Source organism: Polistes dominula, unplaced genomic scaffold (genome assembly GCF_049000335.1).
Source record: "Polistes dominula isolate Pdom_NZ unplaced genomic scaffold, Pdom_raw_medaka contig_82, whole genome shotgun sequence".
Classification (NCBI taxonomy): domain Eukaryota; kingdom Metazoa; phylum Arthropoda; class Insecta; order Hymenoptera; family Vespidae; genus Polistes; species Polistes dominula.
Genome location: NW_028301046.1, coordinates 1,661,201 through 1,687,843, shown reverse-complemented (window position 1 = coordinate 1,687,843; position 26,643 = coordinate 1,661,201). Strand labels below are relative to the sequence as shown.

Sequence of the window (26,643 nt, the reverse complement as noted above, 5' to 3'; positions counted from 1 at the left end):
TCTCTAAAAATACGTTTATGGGATCATAACGTGGCAGCAAGTTCCTTCTTTCATGGGTCCAACAGGCCCATTTTTTTTTTCTTCTTTTTCTTTCTGTCAATGTATAGATGTAACACACACATATATATATATATATATATATATATATATATATATATATATATATATCTATACGTGATTGTGTTCAAAAATATGTATACTCATAAATCCCCCTACCACCGTTAAGTCTCACGTGTAAAATTGCTATTACATCTTGAGCTCCTACCGCAGATGTCGTTTCATGGGATTTGAGACCACTCCCGGACCGGTAGAAATGTCCTTCGTATTTCTCACGGTTATGGTCAGCCAATAACTTGAAAAGTAAAAATAATAAAAAAAAAAAAAAAACACAAGAAAGATTTCTTAATATGGGGTCAAATAAAGATAGAAAGAAATGTTATAACACCATAAGATATTTCATTTCTTGTCTGATATCTATAAGTGTTTTCTTTTTTTGGGAGAGGGCGGGGGGGAGATAATTTTTCGATAGAATCCCATTTCTTTGATTTGGAATATTTTTTATTATTTTTTTAACATTAGGAATATTAACTTGTAATATCGTATTACAATTATATTACATTTAAGGTATTAGTTTAATATTGTTAATTAATTTTAGATAGGAATAATCGATTAGAATAATTAATTAGGATTAAATTTAATCTAATAGGAATTTGATGTTATGTGTTTCATCAAATTAAATTTATTATTTTTTATGGTAGTTAAATTAAATTAAAAAATATAATAATATAATAATAATACAATTAAAATATTAAAATAATAATTTAATAATTATAATAATATTATTATTATTATTATATTAATTTTATAATATTATATTTATATTAAATTAATTTTATTAATATTATATTTCATAAATATTATAATCTATATATATATATATATATAAATAATATTATATTATATTTAATAAATAATATATTATATTTAATAATTATTAATATTATTATATTAAAAATTAAATTACCATCTTAATTTTTTATAATTTAATTATAATAATATTACTTTTGACAAACAAAAACTCAACTTAAATCTCATCAAATTAAAAACAAATATCCTTAAACTTGTATTAAAGATAAAAATCACAAATAATCCATCTTGACCATTACTTGACCATCATAATACAAAATTAACTTTCTAATTAATATAGAAAAAAAAAAAAAAACATAATACAAACAAACAAACAAACAATAATGACTATTCCTAAAGCATCAAATCTAAAGACGATCTTATACGTGCTATGTAATTTTAATTTATAAACTTAAAGTAAAGATACACACACACAATCGCGTCTAAGCACGTTGTCTATACAATCACAATATACAAATAAACGAATACAACATACACACCTACACGCACACATATATATATATATATATATATATATATATCTATTTATCTATTTCTAAGTCACGCTTCTATGCTCGTTAAAGAGAAGTCACGCTACCTGCGCGAATTCGTTACATCATACACGAATATGTACCAAGTCGAGGACGAACATACGCATACTAAAGTCAAGACAGGATATGCACTTAAATGCCACATACACACACCTACACACATCTATCTATCTATCTATCTATCTATCTATCTATCTATCTTCACACACATATTAACACATATATGTATATATGTATACATAGAAACGTTAAAGTTAAAATGCACGCGACAAGCTCAAAGCCAAAAGATGTCTATAGTGTTACACACATATACATATATATACATATATAAGAAATACTACGTTGACTACTACGTTTCTACTATTCGTAATCCTCGTTGGTGCATAATTTTCTCGCGTGTAACTCCTCTATCTCGTAGAACCAGACGAAATACAATACTCGACAGTGCATCTAGGAACGTGGTGCCATCATCCTCATCCTATCTACACTCCTGTCTTCTTTGTATCTTTTCTTTTATTATTATTATATTTTTTATTTATTTATTTATTTGTTTATTTATCTTCCTCTTTCACTCAACCTATTCTATTTTATCTATCTATCTATCTTTCAAAACCGTTTCTTTTCCTACGTTTTCATTTCTTCCTTCACTCATATTGTTCCCTGATCATCATCATCACCACTCCCCCCACCCGTGACACCATCAAATATTTTTTGATCTAATCTTTTCATTCTTATCTATTACTTTATTATTCTTTGTTATTGCTAGCAAGCAAATAAATAAATAAATAAATAAATAATAGAGTTTAGTTGAAAGTTATTGGTTTGGATAAACGTGAATATTTTTGGATTATTACATGTCTTGTTATCGTGATATCATAAATTCGACGTCATGCGGCAGTGTTACATCATCAGGATCGTTTACGCACCCAAGTATACGAAGGTGATAAAAATACCTTTGAAGAAAATATTATTTTTGGATGTGTAATATTAGGTCGAGTCATAAATAACTTTCGTTTTTTATGTGAGACAAATAATGACGTTTCTACGACTGATAAGTGCAAGACACCTTTCATGCAGTTTTTTTTTTTTGCACTCTTTGCAATTGTTCAACGTATCTATTAGATTTTACCCCAATATTACCTTTAAAAGGTTCATCAAAGTCGGAAATACGTCCTGCACATTCGGTTCATCTTTTAAGAATCGTATCTCCAGAACGGAATTTGACAAACCAATTTCTGACTGCTCTATCAGTTATCAGTTCTGTACCATATACGCTGCATATTTTTTCAGTTGCCACTTTAGTGCTATTGCCTTGTTTCAATTTCTTAAAGCATTACATGTCGAATATGCACTTTTTACCATTATCCATTTCAGTGATTAAGAAAAACGGTTACATGTAACATTGACTGCATAAAAAAGTTGACAGAAGACTAACTGAATTCTCATCTATATAGTGATATCGAAAATCCGTATATAAATTACTTGTTACGTTGTTTGTTCGCAATGGACTCCTAAACAACTGAACTGATTTTAATCAAATTTTGCACACTGTGTGCAATATCATCCAACTTGAAAGATAGGATAGTTTATATCTCAATTTATTGCGAATTATTTGTTTATTAACAAAGAGTCATGATTATCTCTGTTAGTTCGATAAGATTTTAACTGATGGCGGTATAAGGTAATTCGTTGACTTAAAAACGTGTAGATCGGACTGATTGTGAGCCACAGCAACTCGTGGCGGGGAACCCCTAGTAATAGATAAATACGAAAAATAGATTCTACATAGCCGCATTGGAAGTTACTTATAACTCGACCTAATAATATATGATTGATAAGAGTAGAACTTTTGATTTGATCATTTCAATAAATAATTGTAAGAAAACAAGCATTTATGTAATTGTTATTGATATAAGTATAACATGTTCCACAGGTACAAACTGTTCAATCATCGGGAACACCTGCGAGAACGCCAGGCGTCGGCGCGGATTCGTCAAGCGTCGACGTCGTCGGAAAAGGCGTCAGTGGGGGAAGGGTCACAGAAGTTATGGAATTATGTTATGTCACGGAAAGGATAATAGCTCTTTGGTATCGTGAAGATGCACAAGGTGTTTTAGAACATGCCACTACACTTCTTAGAGGAAAACATGCTGATAATTATATGGTAAACAAAAATGCATCATAATTTTTTATTTTTTTTTTTATTTTCATTGCATTCCTATGTATTACTTAAAACAAAATTATTTATATTAATTATTTATATTAATTATTATTTATATTTGTTGGAAAAATTAATATAAACGTATTTACGATACTATAATTTTATATCGTATAATAATAATAATAAATCAATTATATTTATTAATAATTTAATAAATATATAAATAAAGAACATATATTATAAAAAATAAAATTATATATTATATATTAAAAATTATAAATAATATATTATAAATAATTATATATTAAAATTATATTATTATTATTATATATATTAATAATAAAATATAATTAATATAATAATATATAAATTAATAAAATAAAAATTTTAATAATAATTTGATATCCTATAATTTTGATCTCAAATTAATATTAAACTATGTATGTATATATATATATATATATATATATATATATTACGAATATTCGCAGATATTCAACCTGTCATCTCCAGGACGAACAGGTGAATCAAATACGAGAGAAGCTGGTTGGCCACAAGGATTGGCACCAAGTTTGGAAAGATTATGCGCCCTTTGCAAGGAGCTGGACTCCTGGTTGAACGGTTTACCTAATCGTGTAGTCGTTTTACACGCAAGGTTATTATTATTAATAATTAGTATTTTATAATTTTATATATTTAATATTTTATCTTATTATTATATTATTGATTATTAATTAAAATTAAATATTATTAATATTATATATATTTGTTTTTTCTTCTTTTTTCTATGTTTCTTGATGAAAAGGGGTAACAAGGAACGATTGGGTGTGGCGGTATCAGCTTACATGAATTACAGCAGCATTTGTGGTGGACGCGATCAAGCCTTGGACAGGTTCGCGATGAGAAGGTTCCTCGATGACAAGATCGGATCGTTACAAGTTCCATCACATCGAAGGTAACAACTTATAACAGACACGACCTTATATCTACCTATCTACCTACCTACCTACCTACCTGTTGACGTACGACGAGAAAATTCATTTTATCGGCCTTCCCCATCTCGAATAACTCCTCAGATAACGCCATAAACTTTTCTTTACCTTTAAACGTAGGCGTGGTCCTCTTCCCCCCTTTCCCTCCCTTCCTCGTATCAACCAACCAACATTCATAGTTCATGGATATATTCCAATGAAAACTTTCTTTTTGAAGTGAAAACTTCTTTAGAATGGGAGTGATCTGAAAAGTAAATAAACGGAAACGGAGCTATGTAACGAAGCTATGAAACGGTTGCCATACTAAATAATGAGAGAAAAAGAAACAAACTCACTACTTTTCGGAAAAAACCTTACTATAGAGATGTTTACTACACTAGCAGAGGTGTTTAGTTACCATGCATTTTTTAGTTACCAGAAGCAATTCGTCTCATTTCTTTGAATTGAGAACTTGCTTGCTGTGTAATATCTTAACTATTTATATATGTTTTCAATAAAACGTATAATAATTTTTGAATGTGATAACAATAATATAATAATAATATTATAACAAATAAACCCAACAATTATCCTACTCCTGATATTCTGCAGTCGTATGTTTCTCTCGAAACTTAGTTTTCCGAAGGTTTCACTTCGAACACGTGTAATCTGCCCACATGATATTTTTTAATTTTGTATTATATTTGTTTTTTTTTTTTTTTCTATATTTTTGTATAATTTTTCTTTGATTTATTTTGAAAATATTTCTTCAGTTTACCTTTCATCTCACCTTTTGTAAAATGAAATAAGATACGAGGTATAAATTCTAATTAATTTTTTATCTTTTTAATAGGATCATTCGGTATATTCAATATTTTTTTAATTAAATTAATTATTTTATTTATAGGTAATTTCTTTTTTTTGTTTTATTATACAATTATAATAATTGAAATTCTTCATTTTACCTTTCATCTTACCTTTTCGTAAAATAAGTTACAAGCTATAAATTTTAATTAAATTAATTATAATTTTATTTGTGTAGATATATAATTCTTTTTATTATACACTTATAATAATTTGATAATATAATATTTCTAATATAAATTTAACAAAAAAAAAAAAAAAAAAAAAATTGTATATTTTACACGATGATTTATTATTTTCACAATGAGTATAACATATCATGAAAAATAATACAAACATTGAAATTCAATATCTCAGAAAGATTAAATTTTCGTCGTGTATCAAATTCTTGCACGTATAAAACAACAACAACACATTCCAACGGTAATCAAATCGTCAGTATTATTACATTAACAAACAAACAAAAAAAAAGAAAGAAACTTTTTTTAATAACATTCTCATACAACCATAAGATAAAAAAAAGAAAAAAACCCCGTACGAAGTGAAAGATCAAACTGAAGAAATAAAATTAGATGATTTGAAATAATACGAGTCGTAAATCGATCAACTTTATTGAACAAAATTTACATGATAAAAAAAGGTTGAATTTATTTAAAAAAAGTAAAACTAGAAAGTGGAATAGGATAAAAAAGATAAAGATAAGATATTACTTTAGGTTTGTCCTTGACAATTAATAAATCCCTCGTCCGGTTTCATATACGTAATAATACGCACCATTGACCCAAGTATAGTAACTCGTCGTAATCATTTTCATCTCTTCAACGTGTAAAAGCTGTATGTAACAAGTTTAATGAGCCGCAATCATAATGTTCTCTCTAACCTAAACGCCAGTAACGTTTCTTCAACGTCGTCCTTCCTGTTTAAACTTCCATAAATCTTTAATAAGTATCAGACTCCTTCCAGCATAAGTTTACAGTCTTATATTTAATGTAAAGTAAGATAATATCTATATATATATAGATCAACGGTTTATGGAAATACATAACCTAGAATTCAATTAACAGTTATGATTAGGATCATTTATATATTATGCATTTAACTAAACGAATAGAAATGTCGGAAATCAAGGACAGATATGAATTAGTTCGAGATGATGATAATCTAACATACTTGTGTTATTTCTAAGAAAAAAATAATCTTATTTATTTAACAAATGTATATTATTAATATTATTATCAGAAATGTATTTAATTTAAATCGTAGAGGTTAGGAATTTTTTGATATTTGAAAAAAATAGTAGTTCGAGATGATAATCTAACAAACTCGTATTATTTTTAAGAAAAGATAATCTTATTAATTTAATAAATATATATTATTAATATTATTATTAGAAATATATTTAATTTAAATCATTGAAGTTAGAAATTTTTGTGTTTTTGGAAATAAAGTTTTTGAGATGAAAAGAAGACATATTTTTCAACCCCATTGGCATATGTATATATATATATATATATATATATTATACTATATGAGATTGTTAAATATAATTTTGATGATTTAAAATAATGAATAATAATTAAAAGATTTGAATTCTATTTTTCTTTTACTTTCTACTAAGAGAGAGAGATTGTTTCTTCTTTGAAACGATGACCAACATGATTCCATCTCATCGAGTTTCACCCTTAATTACACGAACCGCAAGCATTAGCATGTCATTAACCATGCTTGTGCTTTCACGAGCGTGTTATTCTATTATCGAGATCTTCGAGAGAGTGTACCGTAAACTAGAATAGGTTTATCTAATACTTTCTTTATTTTAAAACTAGGAAAATCACGATATCACATTTTTACTTGTAATAAAGTTCCTAGATTTTAAACTTGTAATTATTTAATTTATTTATTATATTTTATAAAATTAGATTTATATGTTTGAGAGGGAGAGAAACAGAAAAAAAAAAAACAAACAAAAAGTTGAACCTACGAACCTACGAACTTTTTAAAAATATCCTACGAACTTTTTCGAATAATCCTACAAACTTTTCAGAAATACTCTACAAACTTTTCAGAATAAACCTACGAACTTTTCGGAAATAACCTACGAACTTTTCGGAAAGACCCTACGGACTTATCGGAAAGACCCTACGGACTTATCGGAAAGACCTACGTGATCAAGGGCACGCATACTTTGTTAAAATTCAAAGTCGATTTTTCTCGAAAACAAAGTCTCAAACGAGAAATCTTTATTCTATATTTTCGATTTATTTTTTTCATGTAGAATCACCCCTTTTTCGCTTGTACCACCAGTTACAGATCACTCTCTATATATTAAAAAAAAAAAAAAAAAAGGTAATAATTAATAAAAATATGATGAATAATAATTTACAGATACATTGAGTACTTCAGTGGATTATTGTCTGGGTCATTGAGAATCAGCCAATCTCCACTTTACTTGACACACCTTACTGTACTCGGAGTGCCACTCTTCGAGCCTACCGGATGTCGAGCGTTCCTCAAAGTCTACGAAGGATTGACGCCCGTTTACACATCGGATTTGTACTCGGTGACGAATGCTCGTGAGTTCACGGTTAATCTAGGTGGTCTTCGTTTGAGAGGTGACATACTCGTTAAATGTTATCATAGGGTATATTCCAAACAGAGCAGAGAAGTTATGTTCTCCTTACAGGTAAGTTTTATTTTCAATCTCTTACCAACACAATTACAATTACATTATTCATTATTATTAAAACATTTAAAATTGATTTGTTTATACGCTTAAGTTCTAAATTTCTTTTCTCAATAAATTAGTTCAATGTAAAAACAAAAAAATATTTCAATTTATCAGATGAATTTTGGTCTCTTAACTTTTCAATCGATTAAACGTTTTTTTTTTTTTTTTTTTTTTTTTATATTTCAAAATGTATATTTAATAAATGATGTGAATTATGTGTATTTTAGTTCCACACATGTGTCATCACAGAAAACGTAGTGTCATTTCCCCGTTCGGAACTTGACGTAGCTTGTGAAGATCCACGATGTCCACCCGATAGCGTAGTGACCCTTTATTTCGCGACTGATGCAAAACGTCAGGATGGCCCAATTCCAGCACCAACACCCGCTGTGCCCCATGCCTCAGCTCATCACGATCCTATTCTTCATTGGGACAGCTACACGAATCTCGAGATAAGCGATGACGGTAAGCTTATCTTATTCTATACTAAATCGATTAATAACTACTCAAATAATAATAACAATAATAATAATAATAATAATAATCTGAATTATTTCATACAATAATTTATTAATTAATCATTAATATAATTTTCGAGTTATATTAATTAACGGATATAATATTTTTTAATTATATAATATTAAATAATAATATAGTATCATATAATTAATAATGTAATTATATTTATATATTAATTTTTTTTTTATAAACATTACTTTATTATTTTATTTTATATAATTAAATATATATAATTATAATTATAATTTTTTATTATATTTTTATTTATATTTTTTTTCTATATATATTATTTTATTATTTTATTTTATATAATTATATATTATTTATTATATATTATATTATTTTTTTTATATATATTATATTTAATTATATTTCTGCAGTATATATATATATGTTATTATTATTATTATTATTATTATTATTATTATTATTATTATTATTATTATTATTATTATTATTATTATTATTATATAATATAATACTGCAATTAAAATTTGTTATAATAATTTGTGAGGGAACTTTAATGGTGTCCAATTAATCTCGATCCAAGAAAAAGTAGGGGCTGGTCAGAAATATAACTTGGCGCTACACCATCGAGCCGAGATACGATGAGAAAGATAAAAGAGTGAAAGAGAGAGAATGAGAAAGAGAATGAGAGTAGAATGAGAGACAGAGAGAGAGAGAGAGAGAGAGAGAATGAGAGTAGAACGAAAGATAAACGAAGAACGTCGAAAACGTAGTTAGCACAGTGCATTTAGAACGGCTGACTAATCCTGCCGGAAATACGTTTTGCCAACGAGAAAAAAAAAAAAAAGAACAAAAAAAAATATAAAAATAAAAAATGTACGACAGGTTCATAGCGACAATCCCCCTCCCTCCTCCCACTACACGGATATAGAGCCCTTAACTGAAAATAGATCAAAGGTCGAGCCAATTAATAGACTAGCAGTATTTTCTATGGTGTTTTGTAATTTTGTCATATTTATATCCTCCCCATCCACCCCCCAGCCCCACCCCCCTCCCCTCATTCACTCACTCCCACAAACTGTTTCGTGTTCTACAATAATTTTGTAAACTTTTCAATTTTCGATATTGAATGACAGGCTAATAAAAAAAAAATAATAATAATAATAAAATAATAATAAAATGAAAAAGAAGTGAAATATCTTTCGTAGTCGTGGTGGTCGTAGTTTGTTATCAGTTCAATCGATCTCTCGAACAATCTCGATTCGTGATCGTTGGCTCAACGTCAATCTTTAATCTCATCGACCTCGAACGTGGTCGAACTAACCATTCGTCTAACGTCAGATTCTATTTAATAGTTTAGTTGATGTAATGTATGTATGTAATAATACTTCAATAATCTTACATCGAAGGTTAGTTTTGTCTATTTTTTTTTTTTTTTTTTTTTTTTTATCTATTTTATCTGTTTTATATTTGTCATTATTTCAATCAAACTTTAAATTGAATTGTCATTTTTAACTCCGATCGGTTTACAAATACTTTTTACACCCACTATATATATATATATAATTATTTAATATTCTAAATTATTTAATATTTAATTAAATATATTAATATTAAATTATTAAATTATTTAATATTCTATTTCTATTCTTATTTAGTATTTATTATATTATTAGATATATACTAAATAATATAATAGAAAATTATGTGTTAAAATTGTAATCTAAAATATATATATATTATATTATATTATAATTATTAAAATATTTTAGTAATATATTATATAATATATTAAAAATAATATATTAAATAATATATAATAGAAAAGATTTCCAAAAGTACAAAAAGTATCATCGACAAATTTTGATTGAAAACGTTTACAGTAAACGAAAATTCTTCGATTTACGAAAAAGAAAAAAAAGATAAATAGATAAATAGAAAAAAAAAAAAAAAAAAACATCAATAACATTACAGAAAAGAATTCCATGTATTTGATCAGAATTGGAACCAGAAAAGTGGGTAGTTTCAAAAAGGAAATAGAAGAAAGTAGAAAATTGGGGATAAGTTTCTGATTGAAGTAGGGATGAAAAGTGATGAGTGTTTAACATGAGTTAGTGGTAGTGCTAGTGGTACTGTTAGTGGTGGTTGGGACGTGGTGAGGGTGAGGATGATTGGGGAATGCAGTGTCTAGTGGTAGTGGTACTGTTAGGAGTGGGAGTGAAGGGTGGTGGGAGAATAGAGTGTCGTGCGTAGGGTGGTTCGGTGATGAGTTAGTGAGGGTAGAACCACGAAGAAGATAGGTTAGGCTGATCGGGTTGCATATAACCACGACACCTTTACTACGATCCATCTATCTATCTATCCATCTATCCATCCATCTATCTTTCCATCTATCCAATACCGCCCCCGTCTATAACTCGACCCTTTGACCAAGTTTTACGGGGTGTGACCAAGTTGAAATCAATTTCAGCTCTGAATGCCCTACCGAAGTATAGACACCTACATTCTCCTCCCTTTTATCCCTAGAAGTGTCGGTAACTAAATTTATGATCGAATTTTTTGTTCTCTCTCTCTCTTTTTTTTTTCTTTTTTTTTTTTACTTTTTAGTTCCACTTTTTAACTTAAAAAAGACAAAAGAAAATACTCAAAAAAAAAAAAAAAATTTGACGTATAACTGACTGAACTTTTAATTTAACGATTGAGATTCAATTTTGATCTTTTTTAATTTTCATATAATTTTTATTACAATAAATACATTTCAAAAAAGGGATTCTTTTTTTTCTTTGGGGAGAAATTAGCCGATCGAAGAATGGATAAAGAAAAAGGGACATAGATATATGAATAGAAATAAGAAAAATGGAACCTTACGGAAATGTACTAGTCTAAAATTAAACACAACACATTTCTCGTTAGAAACGTTAGACGTTTGTGTGTTGCTTATTTCGAATGAAACATTTACTATTAAATCTTTTTTTTTTTTTTATTATTCGTCATTCTACTTTTGTTTATTCTTGTTTAAAAAAAATTACAATAGTTATATACAATACTAAATTCAAAAAGTAATTTCGTTTATTCCTGACACAATGAATGCATGAATTGATGCAAAGTGACAAATAACAACACGTGAGATCGGTAAGAAGTTAAATTTATCAAATTCAACTGTTCACGCTCACTCGAATGGTCTAGGTTTTAATTTCAAAATGAATATTGTCTTCATTTTCACTAAAGAAATAATGAAATTACTTTCCTAACAATCCAATATAATTCTAATAATTTCTATACATATGATAATAATACTAAAATTTATGAAATACAGTAAATATTATAATAATAATAATAAGGATGGGAGGGATGTTAATTTCTAAGATGGATAGAAGGTGGTTTCCGTGGTGGGGTTTCGAGTAAGTTTATTTTTAGCATCGTGAACGACGAGAAGGAACGAAACTCTGAGTTGATAGTTTTCGCGCATTTCCATTTCGTCGACGTGACTGAACGAAACCTCCTTCTGTGCTAGTTCAATTTTCAAACTTCGATTAAGTTTCGATTGTGTGTGTGTGTGTGTGCGTGCTTGTATGTGTATGTCTGTTGACGTTAGTTGTCGTTAACGTGTAAAACCTTCACTTAAGTTACGAAAAAAAGGAAAACAAAACGTCCACACAAAACTGCAAAACAAAAAAAAGAGGGATTTTCTACTACTTAAAATCGGTATTAATAATTTATAATTATTTATTATAATATTATTAACAAAATCAGTGTATTACAAAAATCTATACTTTGTTGTTTACTTTTAAAAGAAAAACAGATTAACAAGTAAGATGGTACAAGTTGACGTTTTAGGTAGATTTCAATTCGTTTTATTCAAAATTGGTAAAACCACATGAACGTATACTACCACATACAAACACACAGACACAGACACATACAGGTATATTTACGTATAAGCACAGAGATCGATTTCTTTCTTAAAGAAAAATCCAACTCTCGGAATCGATTCTCTTAACGGCGGGAAAGTTTATTCTTGGAAAGTGTAAGAGAACAAGTAGTAATCTTTGGGAAATCTTGTCGTTTTATATCATTGGAAATAGAAGTAATCACATCAGGATACAGATCATTTCCTTTAACGATTTAACTAATCGATTTCTTCGATTTGTCAAATATCACTATAATAATCTAGCAATTTATCTAGTATCACCAATAATCTTTCCGATTCAATCTTTTCAAATAATCTTTTTTATTATTTCTAATATTCTTACGATTTTGTATTTAATTTTTATCACACATTTCACCTTTGACATTTCTCAAATTTTAAATATTCCTTTTTACAAACATTTATTTCTAATTACACAATTTATAGTTTCACTTTTTTTTTGTTATTTTTTATCTACCGACACAATTCACACTTTTCAAATATTCTTCTTTACTAACGTTTATTTTTCTAATCTCACAATTTTTATTTTCTTTCGTTAACAATTTAACAATCACTATTCAAGTACATAAATCAATTGTTTTTACTATTTTATTATTATCTCAAAATTAATACTTTTACAATATATGTTCTTTCTCTTTCTCTCTTACAACATTTTTCCTTTTTAAATATCCTTTTCTAGGATTTTATTTCTAATCTTTATCTTTTTCTATCTTTTTCTTTTTCTATTTTTCACACGCGTGTTTCACAGTCGACCATAAAGGGCGAATCGGTTGCACAACGAGCATCCAAGTGACGAAATAAAAGGACACGAGGAATCGTGAAGGGAGTTGTTGTTGTGGAGGGGGGGGGGAAGAGGGGGGGAAGAGGGGGGGAGAGGGGGGAATAAACAATGGTGACGTAACTGTAGGAAGACGTACGATCTAGCGACAAGACAATAGCCCTCTTGTCTCTCTGTGTTTCTCTTCCTATCTGTCTCTTTCTCTTTCTTTCTCTCTCTTTTTCTCTTTCTCTCTTATTCTTTCTCTTTTACTCTTTATATATTATCGGTCAACCCTTTCCTTCTACTTTCTCGTTTCGTCGCTTCGCCAACGACCAAACAAAAGGATTCCACCCCACCCACTCCCACCACCCTACCCGAATGGTCGTAAAACCATAAAACAAAAAAAAATTGTTCAAGTCGACATAGTGACCGCTTTGTTGCTTGTATTAAAAAACTATTATTCCAAGTCATCCTAAAAGAATGGAATTATCTCTTTATTTCTTTTTCATATAAATGTAATATATATATATATAGATGTGTATGTGTGTGTTCTTTGTCAAACAAACGTTCTTATCGTTGGAAAAAAAAAAGTAATTATAAAATGTATAATTATAGAGAAGAAAAATGATAATAATTAAACAATTATTTATTATTAACAAACAATAATAGGAGAATTATTGTGATAATAGTTAATAGATAATAGTTATCATTTTATTTTATTTTAATTTTATTTTATCTTATTAATCTACTTTATATTATTCAGTGAATGTAGAAAGTAATTCGTACATCAATACAATTGGAAATAAAATGTTATGAAATTATATATTTATTAACTAATTTATTTTTTTTTATCAACAATTAATTTCTACATATACTTTTAGAGTCTTTATAATAGATTATTGTGAAATAAGAAATAATTTTTTTTTTTTTTTAATAAATTATAAAAATTGAAAGAAAGTATACAGTGTAGAAACGTACAAGCAATAAATATTCGTACAGTTCTTATTTCTCTCGTGTTATTATTATTAATTTTTATTATTTGATAAAGAAAAATGTTTCGTGAGTATTTAATTTGATTTCTTTATTTTCTTTTTTTTCTTTTTTTTTTTTGTAACAATTCTGAGAAATGATTATAATTTAGAAGAAACGAATGACAGTTCACATCTCGTATCGAATCGACCAATCGTTTCTACGTCCTTGTCCCAGATCGTCCATATTACACACACACACACACACACACACACACACACATATATATATATATAAGTCTCTTCTTAAGGTGGACCGTCCAACTTTTCGTTTCAATCCTCGTTACTTCTCTTGCCAAGTAGAAATAGACCACTGTGTAGCAACAGACTTAAAAAATCAACGTAAAGATGATTAATGTGCTATCAAATTAAGATGCATCCGTGTCTAATGAACTTTTTAAGCGATGATAACATTAAACATTAATTATTCTATTTTCAATACTAATTTAAAACTCAAACCACATTTATTATCTAATAATACTTAATAATAAAATGAAATAATTATAAAATAATTAGATATAATAAAAATAATTTAATTAATACTCTACTTGATAATGATAATAATTTGACACAATTATTTTATAAAAATAAAAATAAACATTAATTAATTTAAAAATGTTGTTCTATATTGATATTACAAAAATTATTTATTATAATAATAAATATTTCATATTTAATTTAATAATAATAATATATTAATATTTAATTAAATATAAATTAAATTTATATTATATCATTTTCTAAATTTTATTTCAATAAATACTTTTTATTTCATTAAATATAATTTAATAAATTACGTCCATTACTAAGAATATTAATTTGAAAAAAAAAAAACAAAAACAATCAAAATCTCCTAAATATATATATATATATATATTATTAAACAAATTATATTACTTTTTCCAACGTATTATTAACGATACATAAATCAATTCAACTCAATAGTGTTAGTAAAGTGTTTCTTTTTTTTCTAATAAACAATCTTAGAACAATCCTTTTATAAATAACACATACGACGACTAAAAGATACTAATTGCATTATTTAACTTCTCTTCCTATCTTTCTCTCTCTCTCTCTCTCTCCCTCTCTCTCTCTATCTATCTCTATCTCTGATAATAATCTTCAAGGACTTTTTAATAAAAACACGTATAGAGATATTCTTGAAAAGACGAATCAACGTTATGGCTTGCGAAACGAGTAAAAGTTATTATTAGGCTACTGGATAGGAAAGCTGACGAAGTTCTTCTTCTTCTTCATCATCATCTTGAACCTTTTTATTCTCTCTTTACCTCTCTATCCTATTTTCATTCAACACATCCCACCACAAGGTATATACACAGAGAAATCTGACCACTCGCGGTGGATGATGCAAATACGTCGTACGTGCATGCTTCGAGGCCTGTGATTAGCGAATACCACGTGCGGCACGTTCGCAACATCACATGAGTGTTAAACTTCCTATCAATATTTAATTTTGTTCTCAATTTTTTTTTTATTATCAAAATAATTAAATATTACACGCGCGCCGCCACACCCCCACCCCCTCCTCCTCCTCCCCTTCACCTGACGTTTTCTTTGTGTTTTATTCTTCTTTTTAGTTGCAATCTTTCATTTTGAAATAAGTGTACGAATTTTTTGTATTTGTACAATTTTTATTGAATTTTATTTCATTTATTTTAATATTGAATAAAATAAAATATATATTTTTTATTATTCTTAGTATTTTTCTACTATTTTTATTATTAAGTAAAATAAATATTATATTAAATAATTAATTAAATTAAAATATATAATTAATCGGAAATAATTAATCGTAATTTCTAATATTTTAATATAAATATTCTAATGAAAATTGTGAAATTGCAATACATTAATTTAATAATAGAAAAAAAGATAAAACAACTCATTGATAAATTGAAAAAGAAAAAAAATAGAAGAAAAATACTAAAAATATTTATTTAAATAAATAAATAAATAAATACGTCGTACAATACGTCCTTAAATAAATTAATAAATATTTTTAATATTTTTATTCTATTTTTTTTTCAATTTATCAATGAGTTGTTTTATTTTTTCTTCCATTATTAAATTAATGTATTGCCAAGAAAAATACTAATTAAAATACTAATTTTAATAAATAAATAAATAAATAAATAAATAAATATTTTTCGTATTTTTCATCTATTTTCATTCTTTTTACTTCTAAATAAAAGAAATAAGAAATATTATATTAATAACAGGAAATAATTAATCGTAACTTCTAATATTTTATTAAAAATATTCTAATGAAAATTGTGAAATGGCAATACGTTAATTTAAAAATAAAAGAAAAATAAAAAAGAAAAACAACTCATTGATAAATTATGACAATTAACGTTAGTGTTATTCAAGTTTGAAATTAATAAAGCAACATGTTTCTAGTTAGTATTCATCTAAGAATATAAGAATAACTCTTATAATCGTCTAACGGGGCACATATATATTCTGACGCCTTTTAAACCTGAAAGACAAAACGACTTTAAGACTCTTATTATAGCAACACGCGTTCTAAAATGCTAACTTAAACGAATAACTCAAATGAAAAAGAAAAGAAAGAAAGAAAGAAAGAAAGTTAGAAACAAAATGAATAAAGTAAGAAACAAAATGAATAAGAAGAAGCAATATTAGCTTACATATTTCTACATAACTACACTTACACACATATATACATATATATACGTGTATACATGTATGTTCGCGAATGTTAGCATGTGGTCATATTGGTAAACGATGAATTATTAATTACAGTCCATTCATTTACACCGACCATGAACGGCAACTACAAGTAACACATATATATATGTATGTATGTATATATATATATATGTATATACAACAGTATATAAGGTTTATATTCACTCGTTATATTCAATCGTTTCTCTGTACCAATTTGCGTGGATCTTGTTTTAAACGTAACCAATCTCAAAGTTAACACGGGGAAGTCTTGTAAACCGTCTGCTATTACACTCAAGGAAAATCAATATTATTGCTAAAGATAAGATCTTTCTATTTCAATAATTTCATTCATTTTCTAATTAGATCTCACGGTATCTTGATTTAACACCTATTTTTTTTCTTTTTTTTTTTCTAAATGTATTACAGTTTATTACATATATTATGGTATATAAGAATGTGTTGGTTAAAATTACTCTACTATATTATCTATATTATATAAATATATGTAATAAATAGGATAGAATGTGTAATATATGATTCGTACGTTAATATTAAATCATACTATTTATAAAAAATAATATATATATGTATATGTATACTGTTTATGTATCGAGTTGCTTGGTTAATTAGTAATATGAACTTGTTGTTTTTGTTTCATGATATTTTTTTATAATTATATTATAAATTTAATATAAAATTAATTTAATTACTAATGTATTATTATAAAAATAATTAATTAAATTATATTAATTATATTAATATATTTTATATTAATATATAAAATCAATTTTATTATTTTATATTATATAATATGTTTTATATTAATATAATTATAAATTTAAATATTTTATATTAATAAATATTTTTTTTTATATTTTTTCTAATATATTTTAGTTTTAAACTTTACATAAAAATAATAAAATTTTGCATTTTATATATATATATATATATATATGAATAATAATTTCATAAAAAAAAATTAATTTTAATGTACTTTAATTTAAATAATTGAAATAGAAAAAGAAAGATCTTTATTCTATGATACCAAATATTAAATGATACTATTTATAAAAAATAATATACATATAATTATATATATATATATATATATATATATATATTATATTTTTAGTTTGCTTGAATTTAAGTAATTGAAATAGAAATAAAAAAGAAAAGAACCTTATTCTATGATATCATCACCTGTCTCTCTGTATCTCTTTTGTTTTTCTTATTTTTCTTATCTCTTTCTTTCTCTCTTAAAAACATTAAATGCGTAAGCACTGGTAAATACGAACTTATGCGATCGGTGACGAAGACGAAGACGACGTATAGGAAACCTGCTTATGTGGATTGGAGAGTTGCCGTAGAAGGACCGACAACGGGAGGCCAATCGAATGACTGTGTAGTAGAGAGGGATCTTTGCAAATGTGAATGTAAACGTAAACGTAAATGTAAACGTCAATGTGAATGCCACTGATACTCGTTAAATTTACCTATACAAACATATATATACATATATATATATATATATATATATATACACATTCACATACGTTAGTTGTTTATATACAGTTACAATACATACTTACACATTACTCATTTATAAGTGAGTGTGAATGTGAATGCCACTAATACTCGTTAAATTTACCTATGTTAGTTGTTTATATACAGTTACAATACATTCTCACATATTACTCATATATAAACGTATAACTGTATTACACACGTTTTACTATAATATGTATTCGTAAAGGACACTTAAGGAAAGCAAGTTTAAATTAGTATTGGAAAGTAACTTCACATATATATATATATATATATACACACTTACAAACGCATAATACACTATCATACCCTACTCTTATCTTTTTTTTCTTTTCTCTTTCACTTTTAAATATATACAAGTCAAATATAATTTGAATATAATTTAATTACACATCATAATTACTATACAACTTAATTATACAGATTTATTTAATCCAAATTATTTGTTTCTTCCTATACATTTATTTATATATTATTTAACATGATTTAATAAACAAACAAACAAACAAACCTTTTTTTTTGCTTAGGACGAGACAATGATGATGATCATTATGATCATGATGATGATGGTGATGACAGTGACGAGATACTGCGGTGTATACTCGTGAAGTAAATATGTTTACATGTATATATGTATGTATGTATGTATGTTGTAGTAGTGGTGACAACACCATCGGGCAGCATTTGCAACGAACAGTGCTGTTTCTGTGCTCCCGGTGAACGGAACGTGTCTCGCTTACTCGCCTAACTTAGTCGTCATCGTCATAGTAATCGTCATCGTCATCATACTGACGTAATTTACGTGAACTCGTGTTAACGTTATTTTTAATCTTATCGATCATTCAATTATCTATTTACGATCATATATCAGAGTGAACCAACAATTATTTTTTTTTTTTTTTATTAAAATTCAACCAGGATATTGCAAATGTTAATTTAAAGGTAAAATTAATTTCAATATATATTTTGTATATTATTTATGAATTTTTATTATTATTATTATTATTATTATTATTTTTTAAATAGCGTGTGATTTTATCATACTATTCGTTTCCTTATTTGGTATCAGATAAAAATCCTTGACAATTTCTTTATTCAGAATCTCTCGAAAGCTCAATCATGTTCTGACGCATGAGAAATAAAATAATGATGTATTCGTTGTAAAATAATATATTATCAATGATTCTGTATATATATATAGATATATTTAATGGTAAATGGTACGTGACTATTTGTAAGATTGTATCGATTTATATCGATAATCATTCGAATAAGTTGATTCTAATCAGAAATTTCACGTAAGCAATCTTCTTCGTTTTTTGAGATTCAATCAGATAATTTTACTAAACCCAACACTTAAATCTATATTTTGATTTAATCGTTCGATTAAAAATCCTTTTATTCCTATTAAAATCTTCTAATAATCTTAGACACGATCTATCAATAGAAATAATAAAAAAGAAAATAATGATTTAAAAAGAAAAAAAAAGAGAAGTTTAATACAAAATCGTACTTTTATTTTCCAAAAGAGAATTCGTGTAACGATACGTGAAAAAAAAATTCAACAGAAATTTTGAAATATAAATTCGACAACAATCCTTCGAGACGTGTGAATAAATAAAAGTAGAAGAAGAAGAAGAAGAAGAAGAAGGAAAAAAAAGTAAACTAAAAGAAAGATCAATCGTAAATCATACGTTTGTCCCCCCTCTTACCCTCTCTCGTCTTACCTCAAAAAAATAAACAAAACAAAAAAAAGGAGAATGAACGATACTGATCTCGAAGGTCGTGCAATAATAGTATATATATATATATATATATATATATATATATATATATATATTATGTGAATCGAGTAGTATGTATCGATAAACTGGTTCTGTACGTCTTGATTCACCTTCCCTTCATGTGTCCTTAGGTGTAATCCAATATTGAATAATTTTTTAATATATAACAATATATATATATATATATATATATATATATATATATATATATATATATAATAATATACTAAATAATATTATATACATATATATAAAAATAATAATTTTATATATATAATTAATTAAATAATATTACATACTATAATAATTAATTATAATAATATATATTTATATATTATAATTTTCTTTTTATTTTATTTTACTTATATAATATATTTATAATTATATATTACTAATATTATTAAAATAAAATTAATTATATATATATATATATATATATATATATATATATATATATATATAAATATAAAATATTATTTATAAATTTATATATATTATATTATATTACATAATATTTTATATATAATAAAAAATATAATTTATAAATTTATATATATATAATATAGTATAATATTTTATATATAATTTGAAATAATTTATAAATTTATATATTATATTTAATTAATATATTATATAACAACAAAATTTATAAATTATTTTAAATAATATATACATATATATGTATATTATAATATATATATATATATAATAATTAACAAAATAATGGAATATCCCTTATTATCCCAATCTTCATGCAACCCCCTGAGAAAGAACTGAAATATGAAATTAATAAAATGAATAAATCAAAACAAAATATTAATAATATTAATATTAATATTAATAATAATATAATAGAAGAAAATATATGAAAAGTACCAGGCCCTGGTGTGTTTCGTTGTCGGCATTTTGTCATTGCCAGGTAAAGAAACGGTGTATATTCCGTCTGGATCTGTGCCCACTTCCCATTGGCGTCTCATGAATCTCTATAAGGTCGAACAAACGAGTATAATTCGTTCGCATTTCTCTTTTTCTTTATCTTTATTTTTTTTCTTTTATCTCTCTCTCTCTCTCTCTCTCTCTCTCTCTCTCTCTCTCTCTTTCATTCTTTCTTTCTATCCATCCATATCTCTTATTCTGTTTCTGGTTTCGTACGTTCAATAAGCACCTTTCGCCCACTAGTATCCCCTCTTTTTTTCTTCTCTTATTTCTTATTTCATATTTCTTCGTCTTCTTCTCATCTCACAAAAAAAAAAAGAAAGAAAGAAAAATGAAAAAGAAGAAGAAGAAGAAGAAGAAGAAGAAGAAGACAGATAATAATGGGTCGTCTTTCGTCGATGAATAGAAACCCTTCGTCGCCCTAAGCATGGAAAACTTTACTACCGAGCATATAGGCGTGATCATTCGTTCCTTCCTTCCTTCCTTCCTTCGTTTCAACGTAAAGGACCAAAGAGGAGAAGTGAAGGGGGATAGGGTGTGTTAACACGTTGAAAGAACAAGAATAGAAAAAGAAATAGATAAACGAAACCAACTTCAAAGAGAGATGACGTCTCCACACAGGAATCTAATTACCATATTTTACTTCTACGCGTAACACGGGTTAACATACCCACCATACGTTCCCATATATATATATATATATATATATATATATATGTATATATATATATGTTTTATATGGTTTAGGTTTCTCACATATACGTTTACTCGGTGTTCCTGTTACCTTTACATTTCATAAATTAAGTTTAGTTTATGATATCGCGTGCACTCATGGTGACAAACACATATGTGAATATGGATTCTATATATATATATATATATGTGTAATGTATATTCGAATTTTTTTATATATATTTATATTATATTTTTATAATTATTAATATAAATATAATTATTATATATATTTATATTATATGTTTAAATAATATAAATGTATATAATATATAAATAATTAATAAATAAATAAATATAATATAATATAATATATATATATATATATTAAAAATTTGTTATCATTGGTACGTATAAATTAAAAGTAAAGATATTAATTAGATATCAATGGAATTGTTTTTAATTAATTAAATATATAGATTGTCATATTTATAAATAATCAAATTTACAAATAGTTATTTTATTATAAAACGATCTTTTGTTAATACAAACTTGTATTACAATGACTTTCTCTTTTGCATCGATAAATTGATTGATTTTATTCTTATACTCGTGTTACCTGAAGCTTTGTATAACACCTACATAATTCATACATTCTTTTACAATGTAGTAGAACTTGTGTTTTCGTTAGATGAAAAATTCAAAGTTTTGGTAAAAAGTTTAGTCACGTTAACGTGTGATTTGCAGTAATAAATCTTCTGTGTGATTCTTATGTGTGTTCTATCTTTCCTCGTAACTGCATATATCTATGTATGTATGTATGTATGTATAAATGCATGTATGTATGATCTGCAGTTATGGCATTATAATCGCAGCTGCAACATGCACGTGTTAAATATACCAAGAGAATTATACTTCGAAGATCTGTCATGCTATATAGATATATGTAATACAGTATTTATCTGTTATCCTTTTGAGAATTATTACTTGTGTAACTTTATCTAGCTATGATCGGTTTTAGATTTCATCGAATTTCATTTGAAACGTTCAAATATCAAATTCGTCTAATTCTATCGAGAATTCAACAGAATATAACACAACCATAATTCAACTCAACTTTCTATTTTAATTTTCATTAAATTCTATTTGATTTTTATTTATAATATTTAAATCACCAATTTATCTAATTCATCTAATTCATCTAATTCATCTAATTCATCTAATTCATCTGATGCATCTGATTTGAAAGATTATAAGAGGAAATAATGTAATTTAAAATTCTCTTCTATCTATCATAGTTAATTTAATTAATTTTAATTATATAATTAAATATATTATTATATTATTATTATTATATATTATTTATTATAATTTAAATATATAATAAATATATAATAAATATATAATAATATGAAATATAACATTAGACAATTTTAATAAATATAAAATAAATATTTAATAATATAAAATATAACATATAGACAATTTAAATAAATATAAAATAAATATATAATAAAATAAAATAAATTTATTATATATAATAAAATATATATATAATATATTATATATAAATATATTATTATTATATTATTATTATTATATATTTAAATCGTCATTTTAATTAATCTTCTTTTTTTTTGTTCATCAAACATTTTATATAATACCGTGTGTTCCGAAATAAATTTAATTAAACTAGTGACATTTTATGACACATTTATAATCTCGTATTTTTCATTTATATAAATCGTTGTCAATTTTTTTGACAAATTTTCAATTTCACATCGAAATATCATAAATAACATAATTAATTACCACTTTTCTTAGTGATATTTCGAATCAATCGTTTTTTTTTTTTTTATATATATATATATATATATATATATATATATATATGGTCAAATATTTCTTTCAAAAGATATCATTCAACCCTTAAGGCAAATTCAATGAAATGGTGGCAACTTACGACGCATATATTCACAATTATATTATCATACTTATATATCGTGTATATATTATACTTGGTTTAAAGTCACGTAATACCTTGAGGCAAAACTATCCGTTCTTCGAACGGTGCCGATGAGAATATTCCGTCTTGTTATATATTTCCTCGAAAAAAATTTATTCTCGAGTTATACCTTTAGGGCAAAATATCCTTTGAGGTTCTTCGAAAAAAATCACTGGGTGGTCTTCGTAAAAAAAAAAAATAAAAGAAATCATATGAAATAAATAAAAGTAAAACAAAACAAAAAAGTATGAGAAAGTAACACCCTGTAAAATTCGCAAACATTTGTTTATTTTTTTTTTTTTATTGTATTTGTACAATTACAAATACTAATTATATTATATATAAATAATTTAAAAATAATTAAAATAAAAAAATAAAATTTATAAATTATTATACATAATATAATTATATTATTATAATTATACTATTTATGTATTATTATATTATTTTATTATAAATTTATAATAATTTAATTATTATTATTTATTATTATAAATTTATAATAAAATAATATAATAATAAAATATAATAATAATAATAATAATACAAATTACGAAAGATTCTAAAAAATTAGAATGAATGAATTAATAATAAATATAAATGAATATAAATAAAAAATTGAAATGAATATACTTCGGGGATGATCGTCATCCTTCGTCAAGATTGTATGCAAAAATTAAAAAAAAAAAAAAAAAAAAAAATATAACCAGCATTTACGTTTTATCAAATTTACGATACAATATCGTTAAAAAGCACGAGATTGATATGTTAAAAAATTGTCTGGTTGACACACGAAAAAAAGGGGGAGTGACAAAGGGGGTTGGGGATAAGGTAGGAGGGATATACCTTAAAAGGTGAAAAAATTCGAGTAGGGCGATTAATTGAAATTATGGGAAGTGAAACGGGTGTTTGCAAATGAAGCAGCTCAACGGGCTGATTGAATTTGTTATTCAAATTTCGTTCGTATATGTAAATGAATATTGTGACCAACTATACATATATATATATATATATATATATATTTTCATTTGTGTATGTGTGTATGGTAAATGGGTGCTTCTTATCTTGCATTGAATCGACATCGAGAAAGAAAGAAATGCAAATTTAGTTGTTTTTTTTTTCTTTTATACTTTTTGCAACGAGGTGTAGACAATGTGGATAATAAATAATAAATAAAAAGAAAATTATTCTGAATTATTTTTTTTCTTTTTTATTATATTATTAATTATTTTATTATATACTATAGTGCATTCAACCAATTTATTCATTGGTATTTTATTAATCGACACGTAATATAAGATATTATGTTATCGTGTGAAAAGCAGAATAAAAAAAAAAAGATTTAAAAAAAAACACACACACACAAATATATACACTCGAGAGAAGAAAAATAATTATTCGATCGAGTAGGTGGTATTCGAGTCACGAGTTTTCTTACAAGACATTAAGATAATTATGGTCATTTTAACTGACGAATGTCAGAAAGGATTAACGCGTTTACAACGTTACTTGATAAAAAGATGTAACACGCGTTCTCGAATTATCTCCAACCGCAAAGTTACTTCTCTCATCCCTTTTCATGATGAAGGAAGAAGATGAGATTTAAAAAAAAATCATACGTTTATATACATATATATATATATATATATATGGATATGTACGTAAAGGGGAAAAACGTTTTATTCGAGAGGCTGGTATCATCGTTGTTGGATCACGTTTTAATTTTCATATTTTCAACGTGGCCTGTAATTAGAGTGGCACCTCGTACTTCGGGCTCGTATTTCTCTCACGTTGAAAGAGAGAAACCGGCTTGTTAGATACCAAGATGCAATAACCAAAACGGTATGCAAGAATAAAATGAGCAAATGAATCTAACAAAATGTAATAAAAATAAAAAAAGACGGGGGAAAAAAGAGTAAAGAACAAGTGTGAGAGAAAAAGATAGTATATGTATGTGTGTGTGTGTGTGAGAATGAAAGAGAGAGAGAGAGAAAGAGAGAGAGAAAAAAAAGAAATATATATTATCAGAAAGAGGTAAGTTATATAGTGAGTAAAGTGCTAGTCAAGTACTGTAGTTCTCATCGACTTGGTAAAATGGTTTTTAAAATGCAACCATAAGTATATTGAAATTCTTGCAATAGTAGTAGTAATAGTAATAGTAGTAGTAGTAGTAGACGTTTGCTAAACCATTAGCGAACGCAGAATGTTGAAAAGAAATTCCGTCTGAGAATATAACTTCTCTTTTTTTTATTTTTATTTTTTTCTTACCCTTCACTGGTAAAATTTCTTACGAAAGAGAAGAATCATTTAAAAAAAAAAAAAAAAGAAAAACCGTCTACGAAAAGATCTGTATTATGTTATTATATTTTTAAGTTTCTACCATTTCGTTCTCTCTTTTATCATTTTTTTGTTTTCCTTTCATTTCTTTCATATTTAAATGTCTCTTATTAAATCTTTCCCACACTCCTACACCCAATCCTACCTTTCATTATTATTCTAAATTAATTTCTATTGATAATAAATGAACCAAAAAAATAAATTCTGAATTAATAATAAAATAAATATATAAATAATCAATATTTTTACTAAGGGTACCTCGTCAC

The 26,643-nt window shown here is 25.7% G+C and overlaps 1 protein-coding gene across 13 annotated transcripts in view; it reads left to right on the top strand.

Annotated features, from left to right (window-relative positions):
- The window catches only part of by (focal adhesion protein tensin), a 202,944-nt gene that overhangs the window by 158,479 nt on the left and 17,822 nt on the right, over positions 1-26,643 (top strand). For 12 of the 13 annotated variants that reach the window (XM_015320809.2, XM_015320808.2, XM_015320807.2 and 9 more), the window contains 5 exons: positions 3,391-3,621; positions 4,110-4,273; positions 4,424-4,573; positions 7,839-8,136; positions 8,409-8,646. In XM_015320809.2, the coding sequence (XP_015176295.2) occupies positions 3,391-3,621; positions 4,110-4,273; positions 4,424-4,573; positions 7,839-8,136; positions 8,409-8,646 (1,081 nt within the window). Of the gene's footprint in view, positions 1-1,898; positions 2,398-3,390; positions 3,622-4,109; positions 4,274-4,423; positions 4,574-7,838; positions 8,137-8,408; positions 8,647-26,643 lie in introns of those variants that run through there. The other variant, XM_015320818.2, reaches the window with a different exon arrangement.